The sequence below is a fragment of the Orcinus orca genome, chromosome 3, assembly GCF_937001465.1.
Source record: "Orcinus orca chromosome 3, mOrcOrc1.1, whole genome shotgun sequence".
NCBI classification, from domain to species: domain Eukaryota; kingdom Metazoa; phylum Chordata; class Mammalia; order Artiodactyla; family Delphinidae; genus Orcinus; species Orcinus orca.
The window spans coordinates 68,103,879-68,116,624 of NC_064561.1; the positions used below are offsets into that span (position 1 = coordinate 68,103,879).

At 34.8% G+C, this 12,746-nt stretch overlaps 1 protein-coding gene across 13 annotated transcripts in view; it reads right to left on the reverse strand.

Annotated features, from left to right (window-relative positions):
* ANKHD1 (ankyrin repeat and KH domain containing 1) overlaps positions 1 to 12,746 on the reverse strand; it is a 123,442-nt gene that overhangs the window by 34,319 nt on the left and 76,377 nt on the right. For 11 of the 13 annotated variants that reach the window (XR_004477137.2, XR_004477136.2, XR_004477135.2 and 8 more), the window contains 2 exons: positions 6,467 to 7,225; positions 64 to 209 (listed from right to left, as the gene is read on the reverse strand). Coding sequence is in view for 9 of the 13 variants with exons in the window: in XM_033406634.2 (XP_033262525.1) it covers positions 64 to 209; positions 6,467 to 7,225 (905 nt within the window). In the remaining 4 variants the exon portion in view is untranslated. The remainder of the gene's footprint in view (positions 1 to 63; positions 210 to 6,466; positions 7,226 to 12,746) is intronic. The other 2 variants (XM_033406641.2, XM_033406640.2) reach the window with 1 other exon arrangement.

The window sequence follows — 12,746 nt, forward strand, 5'->3', positions numbered from 1 at the left end:
CGACACGGCCAAAAAAATAAATTACCTAAATAAATAAATAAATAAATAAAGCAGTCTACTCACATGTGCATCGATGTCAACTGAAGGATACACAGGAGGCACAGACTGGGAAGCCACATTGCTTGGAGACTGCGAACAGGGCTCAGGTGTAAGACATTCTGCCGTCTGAGAGGAACTGTTTGAACCAGTGGGCACTCTGCTACTCACAGCTGAAAAACAATATTCATATTGCTGAATTCTACTTAAAAGAGTAATGTCATTTGTGTACAGAAAAACACAGAAAACGGAAAACTCTATAGCAGTAATATAATGTAGTAATTAAATCACAAGCTTGAGTCAGATGGACATATGTTTGAATCCCAGTTCTACCAATGACTTTCTGATCTTGGGCAAGTAACTTAACGTCTCTGAACCTCAATTTCCTTATGTGTAAAATGGGATGATAATTACAGTACCTCCATTGTAAGGTTGTTGGGAAAACCCCTTGAGATAATGAAGTAAAATATTGAGCATTGTACCTGATATTTAGTGCATATACAACAAATGGTAGCCTTTTATATTGTCAATAGGGAGAAAACAGTTTCCAATAAAAAAAAAAGGAATCTTATATCTTAGTTTGTAAAAGGCAATTAGATAAAAACATCCTGAGGACAATGCATTAAAAAAAAAAAGAAGGAAAAAAGAAGCAGAAGAAGCAGAAAAAAGGGAAGAACAAGTTAGAATATTTCTCACATAAATAGCAGAGAGTATGTGTTTTTAAAATTCAATATTTACTCTGAAAATTTGCTAAAATGAATCAATGTCTGAAAATCAAACTATTTTAAAAATGAACATTGGAACTTTTATTTGGGACCTCAAAATCTGATGTCTGAAACTGAATTAAATGAAATTATATCTTTCTCTCTCTGCATATTTCTTTTCTTTCATGAGATGGAGTTTGCCCCATGAAGAGGGAAATAGGACCTATCTCAGAGGGATGTTGTGAATTATCCATGAGAAATGTGCAAAAAGTATTTAACACAGTGTTTGGTAAGTGCCTAATATATGTAATTATCAGGTATTTTATAGGATTTTCAGTACTATTAATCACTGCATTGAAAAATAAAAACGTTACAATTCACTGAAGAAAGAAAAAACTCAGAAAAAACATATAATCATTAATAATACAGAAAAAGACAACAAAGTTTCAATGATGGCAATAACTTCCTCTTACCCACACTAAAAGTCAATCAAAAACACACAGGTCTTAAAGAAAAATGTAAGCATTTCAAGATTGGAGAATGCTTTCTCTCTAGAATTTTGATATGACTGGATCCCAATCAAGGATACTGATCACGAGTATGAAAGATAAGTGTAGTATGCTAATAGTACTACACTATTATTATAGTACTATACTATATTTAATAGTATGCTTTAAATAATAGCAAATTTTAAGATGTTCAGATATGTTTCTACATGAGCTGTCCCTCCCCGCTCGTAACAAATATATATAAAATCACATCTTGATAATATGAATTTCTACAGCTTCTGTCACCACATAAATATACATAATTTAACTATATGGTTACAAATAAAAATGATTATTATAAATATTTCTTTTGCCTGTAAGAACACGCACAATGAAAACAAAGCTTTAAAAATTTTTGTCATTGAATGAATTAAAAGCAGATAGTATTTTGTTATGCCTCCTCAAAACAGCTGATATGTTTGGAAACAGTTCCAGAAACAAGACACTAAACATTGATATATGGCACCTTTGTAATAGTAAGATTTTAACAGTAGTCATATAATTATCAACATATATCTTACTAAAGAATTACTTTTGTATCATTAAATTTGTTTATTCATGTTATCTTTTTGTTATTATGAACAACAGATATTCAAAAAATTTAAAATAGTTGACTAGAGTGCTATGCCAGAATATGATGTTATAAAAGACTTTTTTACAGAGTTGGTTTTTAAAAAATACTTTTGTACATTTAACAGCTCTGTTACCAAATATGTATTGTTACATTGATTGTACATTTTTGTACAACAGTATCCTCAAGACATTTTTTCCTCCCTGTAATAATGACAATCAGAAACATTCCACAGAAGTGACTCTAATAGGATTAATTACATATGAAAAGTTCTAAAGAAAAAACTAGAAAGTAGCAAAGATTTTAAAAGTACATGTGGAATAAAGGTTTTATGAAGATAAAATTATACCAGGACTATGAAATTTTTTTCATAAATCCTAAAATGTTTTCTATTTCTGAACAAAATGTCTCTGAAAATGACCAAAACAGATCACTATCACAAAAGTCACTACATAATTCAAATTAAATTTATGCACTATCCTAAAATGGGGTGATAGAAGAACTAAATAAGTGCAATATTTTACTTAATTCTTTATGAAATTTAAGATAGTTTTGTAGGCAATACGGAAGACAGTAATAAACTTTATTACATAAACATCTCAGATACTAGGTACATGTAAACTATGTTGCAAGGCCTTAAGAAATTAAATCACTGTAATCTGTTTTAGATAATAGTAACTTTATTAAATAGTTCCATATAAATAACAATCTATAAATAAAATATTAACATCTATTAGAAGAAATTATTACTTAAAGATATTTTACTGTAAATTCCCTCAAAGATAATTTCCTAATTACTTTTTTATTCTTAAGCCTAAAATGACTACCACAGGATTACTTAAAGCAAGATACTATGGGGCTTCCCTGGTGGCGCAGTGGTTGAGAGTCCGCCTGCCGATGCAGGGGATACGGGTTCGTGCCCCGGTCTGGAAAGATCCCACATACCGCGGAGCGGCTAGGCCCGTGAGCCATGGCCACTAAGCCTGCGCGTCCAGAGCCTGTGCCCCACAACGGGAGAGACCACAACAGTGAGAGGCCCCCGTACCGCAAAAAAAAAAAAAAAAAAAAAAAAAGATACTATGGAATTGGAATTTGTTTGAAGAGAGCCTATTAAGATGTCAACAACAGTAACAATGTTCTCAAGTCACAAAACTATATTAAACCTTACATGCACATCAAATCTTAATATAAAAATAATAAGGGAAATTGTTATTTAGTAGAATTTAGAAGTCTAAGGAAATAATATCTTTAATATAAACTCAGAACTTCAAGTTGAATCAGATGCATGCATATTACTTCTAAGGTTCTTAAACTGGCTGAACTGAGTTTGAATCTTAACACTTACTAGCAACTTAATTTCCATTAGCCTCAGTTTTCAACAGAAAAACAGAGATGGGATATGGACTTATTTTATAGTATTACTATAAAGAGCCCATGAGATAATGTATATAAGAGCATTTAGCACTGAGCTTGGTGCATGGTAAGCGCTCAATAAATGTAAATAAAGTGATACTAGTTGATTTTTTAACCAAGCTTCTTTATATATTAAGCCTGAAAATTTTACTAGATGTTTCTAGAACTGCTCAATGGTCAAAGCTATTTTGAATTTCTTTAAATTGCTTTTTATTTTCAGACCTTAATTCTAGACATCTGAACTGAGAATCATTTGCTATTACGATAACTTCTAAAAGCCTGACACTTAATTTCAGAAGAAATGAACCTGAACAACCATGCTTCCAATCAAGAGTATACATATATTCTGGCTGAGACTATATCAAGTATGATACGTTTAAGACTATATAGTTATGGCTGTCAGTCAGCTAGTCAAGTTATGACATTCATAAATTATGTATCTAACCAACTCATTATCATGACAAATATTTTGAGAGTAGAACAGCAATAAAGAAAAATACTCTTGGGCTTCCCTGGTGGCGCAGTGGTTGAGAGTCCCCCTGCTGATGCAGGGGACACAGGTTCGTGCCCCGGTCCGGGAAGATCCCACATGCCACGGAGCGGCTGGGCCCGTGAGCCATGGCCACTGAGCCTGCGTGTCCGGAGCCTGTGCTCCACAACGGGAGAGGCCACAACAGTGAGAGGCTCGCGTACCGCAAAAAAATAAAAGAAAAGAAAAGAAGAAAGAAAAATACTCTTATATTTAAAGAGTGAAACTTATTGCTATTATATATATTATCTAAAGTAAAATTGTAAGATGTACAGTATCCTCTCTTCCTCTCTTTTATTAACTATGAGGCATGATAACTAGATTTAATTTAGGTAAAATTAATTATATCTTTGGTCTGATCTATAATTCTACTGGTATATTAACACATCATAAAATCAAAGCATTAGGTATTTACCTAATTCATTCTTATTTATTTCATCTTCAATTAAGAAATTAAGAGAAACTTAGACTTAATAAAGTTTTAAATTTTGAGGTAAGTCATCATTTTGAACAAAGAAAATCTAATTATTGCTATATATTTTAAAATGTAAGCTTCAGCAAAATGAAAAAAATTTTAAATGAAGATAATTTTCAGGGAATTCCCTGGAGGTTCAGTGGTTAGGACTAGGCACTGTCACTGCTGGGCACCTGAGTTTGATCCCTGGTCGGGGAACTAGATCCCACAAGCCAAGCAGCCAAAAAAAAAAGAGAGAAAAAAATGTGTAATTTTTAATGTATTGACGGATTTATACTTTAAAGTATATTAATAAAAGAATATTGTACAATATGGTGGGGCAACTGTCACTAGACATTAATGTCTAAGAGAAATTAAATTTTATTCATATTAATGTTAAATATAATTAAAAGATGTTTTCTAAACCAATTTTTTGAAGTTTCATGTGAACTTTGTAAAAGGTCATTTTAATTTAACAAATACTTCAGTGAAATAACCAGAATTTGACCTCCTCTACAAGAAACAGCAGTAAATACTACCATAAAGTTAACACCTACAAGTTCCCTTTAGAGCTGTTTCTCCTTTAAAAAAAAAAAAAAAAAGGACAGGTCCTAAGTTCCAACAAACTAAACTGATCAATAATGTGGGTTTCATAACTGCAAACTGAGTACTTAATTAGGAACATTATAATGATATTTATAGAATCCTAAGTCTTAAAAATGTTACTCTCAGGTCACCAGTTTCATCATTATTATTTATAATCATACTTCACACTCCAATATCTGCTTTTACCAGATTAGAAATCAGAACCATAAATGAACTATAAGAGTTTATTCAAAATTTATAACAACTTGCAATGCTAATGACACAAAGTCAATTTGAGTTAAGTGGCTATGGGTTGAAGATATAAAAAACAAAAGTAAAGAATAAAGAATCTAACTCCTTAAAACATTTCCCAGCATTTTTATTTCCTTTATGAAAACTAAGACATTCCTCCTCTGCACAGCAATACCTATTACATATCAGAGGAGCCTCAAAGGCACTATTATAATTCTATAACCACTCGAAGTCATACACATGCCCAATAAAATTCCTGAATTAAGTAATCTTACTCCACATTTTAAAAGATTCAGTAAAGATTAGGAAGACTAAAGGCTCACAAAAGAAGAAAGGAAACTGGGATAGCATAACTGGGATGGGAGGAGGGGAGGAGAATACGACAAGAAGAAACAGACAACAGTAAAGAAAAAAAATGTTGCAATCAAGAGACAGAGGACTGGCCTGCCTTTGAATATCACTCCAGCTACATCTTAGTTCTTGGTCTTCATCCACTGTCAACAGCCATTCTGGCTGCATTTCTGAACTGGGCTCTCATGGAGGTGATACATTCACCAGCCATCTTTAGGAAGGTAAATGATTAATTGCACTGTTTTCCCACTGCTGCAAGGACAATGAAACGGAAAGTAAACTTGTGCACCTCATTTCATATCTAGTTGTAATTTTCCACACAACAATAAACAGAAACATATACTGTAAGTTTATAAGGCTGGTTTCTTTTTTGCTTTGCTGTGTGTGTGTGTGTGTGTGTGTGTGTGTGTGTGTGTGTGTGTGTATGGTTTCTGTGTGCTTTCATCAAGACAGTTAATACAAAAATCCCAATCTCCAAATCGTTATCAAGTTGACAATGATCTTCTAACCACAAATATTTTAAAAACATGGAATGCTATAGTTTTTTTCTGAACATTCCTTTTAATTAGAAATATTTAAATTGATCTAATAAAATTATAAATAAAGAAAAAGCAATGCGATTTAGAATTCTGATTTCCAAATATGAAAATCACCAGCAGGAAAATTAAATGTCTAACCTTATATGATTATCTCTAAAGCCTACAAAGAAATTCTATTTTGAGATCTCCTACCCAAGATACAACACAGGGTGATTTTGATACCAAAGGGCTAAAATAAAGGATCATGGCAACTTTATTTCTTTGCTTTTGCAAATAACAAAAAAGAAGAGGGAAAACACACTTTTGTGTGTTAGTGTTGTTGAGTTTAGTTAAATTCACTTCCAAAACACCTCAAGAAATGAGTAATTTTATAAAGATAGTTCTAAAATGGAAAAGTACCAAGTTGGTGTTTTGGGAAAGTCATGTAAAGAAGTTGAGCACAAAGATTAAAGAGAAATTATTACAGGTATATTTCTTAACCCACCTGCTATCAGGTCATCAAGAGTGTCGGTAAGCGTCTGGGCTGGAGTTGCAACCATTAGTCCATCTGGTTCTTGCACTAACAGCCCCTGATCGTGTCCAGTAATAGCAATCTGAGGCTGTCCTATAATCTGATGATTACCTGATACTTTCTGAAGTTCAAGAGAATTTGTCCCATTAGAACCTAATTCACTGGAAAAGTTACACTGTGGAGATGATAAAGGCTGGACTGGGACAAAATCAATTTGTTCTGCCGATGGTGGAGACTGTTGCTCATCATCCACATCATTATCTTTAAATAAGATTGTGTCAACCTGAGGTAACTCTGAAAAGTGATCCTCTGGGAGACTACCATCTCCTTCCCCTTCTGGGAAGACTCCTCTATGAGAGCACTGCTGGTGTGGAGATACTGTGTCTTTCTGACCTTTGGTTTCCAAGTATTCTTTGGTAAATTGCTGCTGTGTTTTCATCTGCAACTGCCTTTCCACTTTCTGCAGTTCTTTCAGTATTTTCTTCTTCTTCTGGACTTGCTCTTCTCTGTTCTTTTTAAGTTCTTCTATCTTATCTTTGTTCAGAGGTTCACCTTGAATTAACTCCAATGATTTAAGCTGTGCTTTTTCAATAGCACTAATTCTTTGTCCCAGTTCATTCAGTTTTCCTTCAGTCTCCTCTACTATGCACTCCAAAGGCTGGTATGGGTGAAAAGGTGGCAGTACGTCCTGATCTGCTACCTGCAGGGAACTGGACTTCTGCTTGGATGTACCTAAGCACATGAAAAATGTTTGAAAATGTGCCATGCTAAAAAAAAAAAACAAAAAAAAAAAAAACAAAAAAAAAAATCCCAGCCCTCCCTCCGCCCCCCACCACATACTTCCCTCCCAAAACCCATATAACTAATGCTATAGAATGAATGTTCAGATTCATACCAGTTGTAGGTAGATTAAAGACCAGACTCATCTATTTTACATAGCACCAACAGGGATGTTGCCAATTCAAAAAATGTGACTTTTTCAATTAAAAAAATCTAATATTTATAGGATTGGATGATTTTGGAAAACACAGGATTAGGGAGAAAAGGAAATCAAAGAGGAAAGAACCTCAAAATTCTGCTTATTTAATTGGACTTTTTAAAGAACATCAAATCTAAAGCAGTATCAAAATAATGTTGAGGGTATCATTAATATTGACTGCCCAATTGTTCTTTTTACAATATTAGTACAGGTTACTGCAAGAAACTGTAACTTGTAGATCAAAGTAGGGAAAAGTGTCTTTCAAACTGCCAAAATGTTTCTTTATTATATTAAAATATAATTTGAAATCAATTTTTAAGATATAACCTTCTAAAATTTTTCATTAAGTCTTAAACACTTCTGTACCTGAACACTGTATTAAACTTATATCACAAAGGACAATTATTCTGAGTTTAAATAAACTCTTCATGTAAAAGTCTATGAGAGAAACAATGAATAATACCTAGGAGAAAATCAGACTTCCCATATAGGATTACTCATATTGACAGTGTATGTTAAAAATGAAGTAACTGTATATTAATTTAAGGTTTTCGATCACACTTAAATTAATTTACTCCCCTCATGGCAAAATAATTATCAACATTAACAATCTTAACATCTGGGCATAAAGTGGAGGAAACATATAATAACTACTTAGAGGCAAATTCAAGGCTTAATCTTGTTTAGGAAGAACTGAGACTATTCAGCAATAAAAAGGAACTACTGATATAGCCTACAACGTGGATGAACCTTGAAAACATTATGCTAAGTGAAAGAACCCAGACACAAAAGACCACATATCGTACAATTCCATTTATAACAGATCTACAGAGAAAAGGCAAATCTATAGAGACAGAAAGGAAAATACTGGTTGCCTGGATTATAGTGGTAAGAATGAGGATTGATCACAAACAGGCATGAGAGATTTTTTTGGAGTGATGGATCCAAAACTTGATGGAGGTGATGGTTATGCAATTATGTAAATTTTCTAAAAGTCATTGTATTGTACATTTAAAATGAGTGAACTTCTATGGTGTGTAAACTAAACAACAACAAAGCTGTTTAAAAACAACTGGGGGGGCTTCCCTGGTGGCGCAGTGGTTGAGAGTCCACCTGCCGATGCAGGGGACGTGGGTTCGTGCCCTGGTCCGGGAGGATCCTACATGCCGCGGAGCGGCTGGGACCGTGAGCCATGGCCGCTGAGCCTGTGCGTCCGGAGCCTGTGCTCCAGAACGGGAGAGGCCACAGCAGTGAGAGGCCCGCGTACCGCAAAAAAAAAAAAAAAACCTGGGTAAAAAACAGTTGTCTATTCTTAAGGACTGTAGTCAATATATATGAATAACATATGTAACTTCAGATTTAAAAATAAGCTCATCCAATGCATTCAAAATGATTCTTAGGTTCAAAGGAAAAAAATAATCCATTAGATGTTTAAATGCTCAGAACTGCAAGAGGGTGACAAAACTACTGGACAAAAAAATAAGAGATTTCACTGCTTCTTTTGCTAGAATAGGAGAACTCAAAACTGCAGGTAGCTCAAATATTTGCAACATGTTATTATCAAAAAAAGTCTAACAGGTTTTCCCTGAGATACTGTCTTTAACAAGGTCAGACAACCACAGTTCCAAAATCACTGCAATTAAAGACTTAGTTATTATTATTATTTTTAATACTAACGAATGTTTTGTTTTATTTATTTTTAACATCTTTATTGGAGTATAATTGCTTTACAATGGTGTGTCAGTTTCTGCTTTACAACAAAGTGAATCAGCCATACATATACATATGTTCCCATATCTCTTCCCTCTTGTGTCTCCCTCTCTCCCACCCTCCCTATCCCACCCCTCTAGGTGGTCACAAACCACCGAGCTGATCTCCCTGTGCTATGCAGCTGCCTCCCACTAGCTATCTATTTTACGTTTGGTAGTGTATATATGTCCATGCCACTCTCTCACTTTGTCACAGCTTACCCTTCCCCCACCCCATATCCTCAAGTCCATTCTCTAGTAGGTCTGTGTCTTTATTCCCGTCTTACCCCGAGGTTCTTCATGACCTTTTTTTTTTTTTCTCCTTAGATTCCATATATATGTGTTAGCATACAGTATTTGTTTTTCTCTTTCTGACTTACTTCACTCTGTTTGACAGACTCTAGGTCCATCCACCTCACTACAAATATCTCAATTTCACTTCTTTTTATGGCTGAGTAATATTCCATTGTATATATGTGCCGCATCTTTATCCATTCATCCGATGATGGACACTTAGGTTGCTTCCATGTCCTGGCTATTGTAAATAGAGCTGCAATGATTAGTTATTTTTTAAAGGCAAAATTCAGCAAAATGTATTGTCCATATTCAATTTTATACTTCTATCTGAGCAAAGTAGTGGGAACAGACTTTATCCTTTCAGAGCAAAAGCCATTAGTTTGTGAGATAATTTTATAACTATTTCCACAAGATCATATAGGAAATAATAGTTTGCTTTACTTGTTCAAAGTACCTAATGACAATCATTGGTAGGAAAAGGGAGTTTAACTGCCACAAATAGCAATGTATAAATCTGCGAGCCCAGCAAGGAAATTTTCAGTTGTGTAACAAATTCAATGACATCAGCAGAGTAAATTCAGAAGTTCTGCAAAGAAGTTCTGAATGCTCCTCCAACATTATTTTAAAACACGCTTGTATAGTTTTTGTATTTTGTAATTTGTGTTTTGTAATTTGTATTTAAGATTAAGAAAATTAGGTAAGAGTTCAACACTAATCAGACTGGTAATTAATTATGACAACATTGGACATTCACAGATTTAAAATCTTATCATAGTAAGATAATCCAAAGTAAGGCTAGAATTTTGAGGATAGTAACAGAGAGAAATGGCTGTATCTTGTTAAGAAATAAAATACAAAAAGCTTAGAGCACAAGATTACAAAGAGTAACTTATTTAACTGAACATAGAGACAAAAAGCCCAAAATATATGTAGCAGGAAGAACAGAGGATGGTGAAAGTAATGCACAAAAAGCAGTTCTTCCCCAAATAGACAATGACTGAGTATCTGTAACCATGGAGTTAGTGGGATTGCCTAGATACACATCAAAGCACTAATACAAGCTACAACATCACGACTAAGCCATGTTGGTAAAAAACAAATGTCACCTAATTATTCCTAGAAGCTGAAGAAACAACTTCATTTTGGGGAAAAGTAGAGAATGTTAACAAGTGTCCTTTTAGCAACAAAATTTTCAGTCTCTAGGAAGGTAGTAGTATAAGACACCAGAATATAAAACAGTTCCATCTTCCTCAGACATCGCCCACTGTCAGATAGAAATATATAAATCTATTCATTGTCTACTCATTGGTAGCATTGAGTGATATCATAAATTAATATTTAGGAACACAGGTAAAGTTACTATCTTATCTCTTTGGTTTGGTTACTACCCTACTTCCTCAATTTTCACTTTTCCTCCAATAATTAAAAAAGTTTGCAACAGGAAACCACGATATAGAGACAGCTTAGAACATGGCCTTTATTTTTTTATGGGCAGTGAGGAAATGAGATGGACATAAGCAGTTATATGTTAAAAGACATTATTAAATTTGGACATATATAAATCCACATAAGCATGATTACTAATGGAAATCTACTAAACTAGAGAATATTAGTAGTAAAATTTCCAGAGAAACACTCAACCTCGTTCACTGTACGTATAATTTTTCTATACAATTTTAATGATTTGATATTAAAATGAGAACTTTTCATGTTACCTACTCCAATAAACAACTCTGGGATATAAAGCATCATGTTAACCTAATGCTTACTTTACATTTATAGTTCTGTTTTCAATCTGTTCCTCAGCAGTCTAAAACAGTACTTCCTTTTTTTTTTTTTGCAGTACGCGGGCCTCTCACTGTTGTGGCCTCTCCCGTTGCGGAGCACAGGCTCCGGATGTGCAGGCTCAGCGGCCATGGCTCACTGGCCTAGCCACTCCGCGGCATGTGGGATCTTCCTGGACCGGGGCACGAACTCGTGTCCCCTGCATCGGCAGGCGGACTCTCAACCACTGTGCCACCAGGGAAGCCCTAAAATAGTACTTCTTGATTAAGTTCTTAAACATCCCCTTTAATCACAATGTCGCTCTTCTTAAAAATTCTTGGGCTTCCCTGGTGGCGCAGTGGTTGAGAATCTGCCTGCCAATGCAGGGGACACGGGCTCAAGCCCTGGTCTGGGAAGATCCCACATGCCACGGAGCAACTAAGCCCGTGCGCCCCAACTACTGAGCCTGCGTGTCTGGAGCCTGGGCTCCGCAACAAGAGGACGTGACAGTGAGAGGCCCGCGCACCACGATGAAGAGTGGCCCCTGCTTGCCGCAACTAGAGAAAGCCATCACACAGAAACAAAGACCCAGTCAAAAATAAATAAATTAATTAATAAATTTAAAAAAAAAAAAAAGAACTGCATCAACATTAAAAAAAAATTCTTAATAATTTTCTTTTGCCTTCAGAATAATCTATATTCTTAGCCTGGCATTTATTAATTTATTCAACAAATATTTAACGTCTAGTACAAGCAAGGCATAGTGGACCATACAAAGACGAGCAACCTAAACCCTGCCCTCGAGGAGCTTACAGTCTAAAAGGGGAGATAAAAATGTACAAATCCAAATAAAAGGATAAAGCCAAGCATTGGCAGATATGGAAATGGGATGGGGGCGTATAATATAGTAACCCTTACACATTGCTGCTGGGAGCGTAAACTGCTGTAGCATTCTAAAGAGTGTATTCACAGTACTTTGTCAGATAAACATTACGCATTCCTATGACAGGTAATTCTGCTCCTGAGTTTATCCCAGAGAAATTCTCATACAGATCCATAAGGGGACTGTACCAGAATTTTCACCACAGCATTGTCTGTGGTGGTGGGGAATGAGAGACAATCTGGGTACCCATCACTGAGAGAAAGGACAAGTAAAAAATAGAGGATATACAGGATGAAACACTATGTATGCTGCAGGTAGAAACAATCTAGAGGTAACATATGGATAGATCTTAAAAACAGTGCTGGTGAAAAAAGTAAAACACAAAACAGGATCTATAGCATAATACCATTTATGTAAATTTAAAAATATATAAAGTAGTAAACATTTTATAAGAACTTGTAAGAGCAAAAGAATCTGCAAATCAAACACATTAGAATGACTGCCTAAGGGCAAGTATGGGCATGGAAAAAGGGATAAAAAGGAACAAAGTAAAACAAGAGCAGAGCCATGATGACAAAGTCC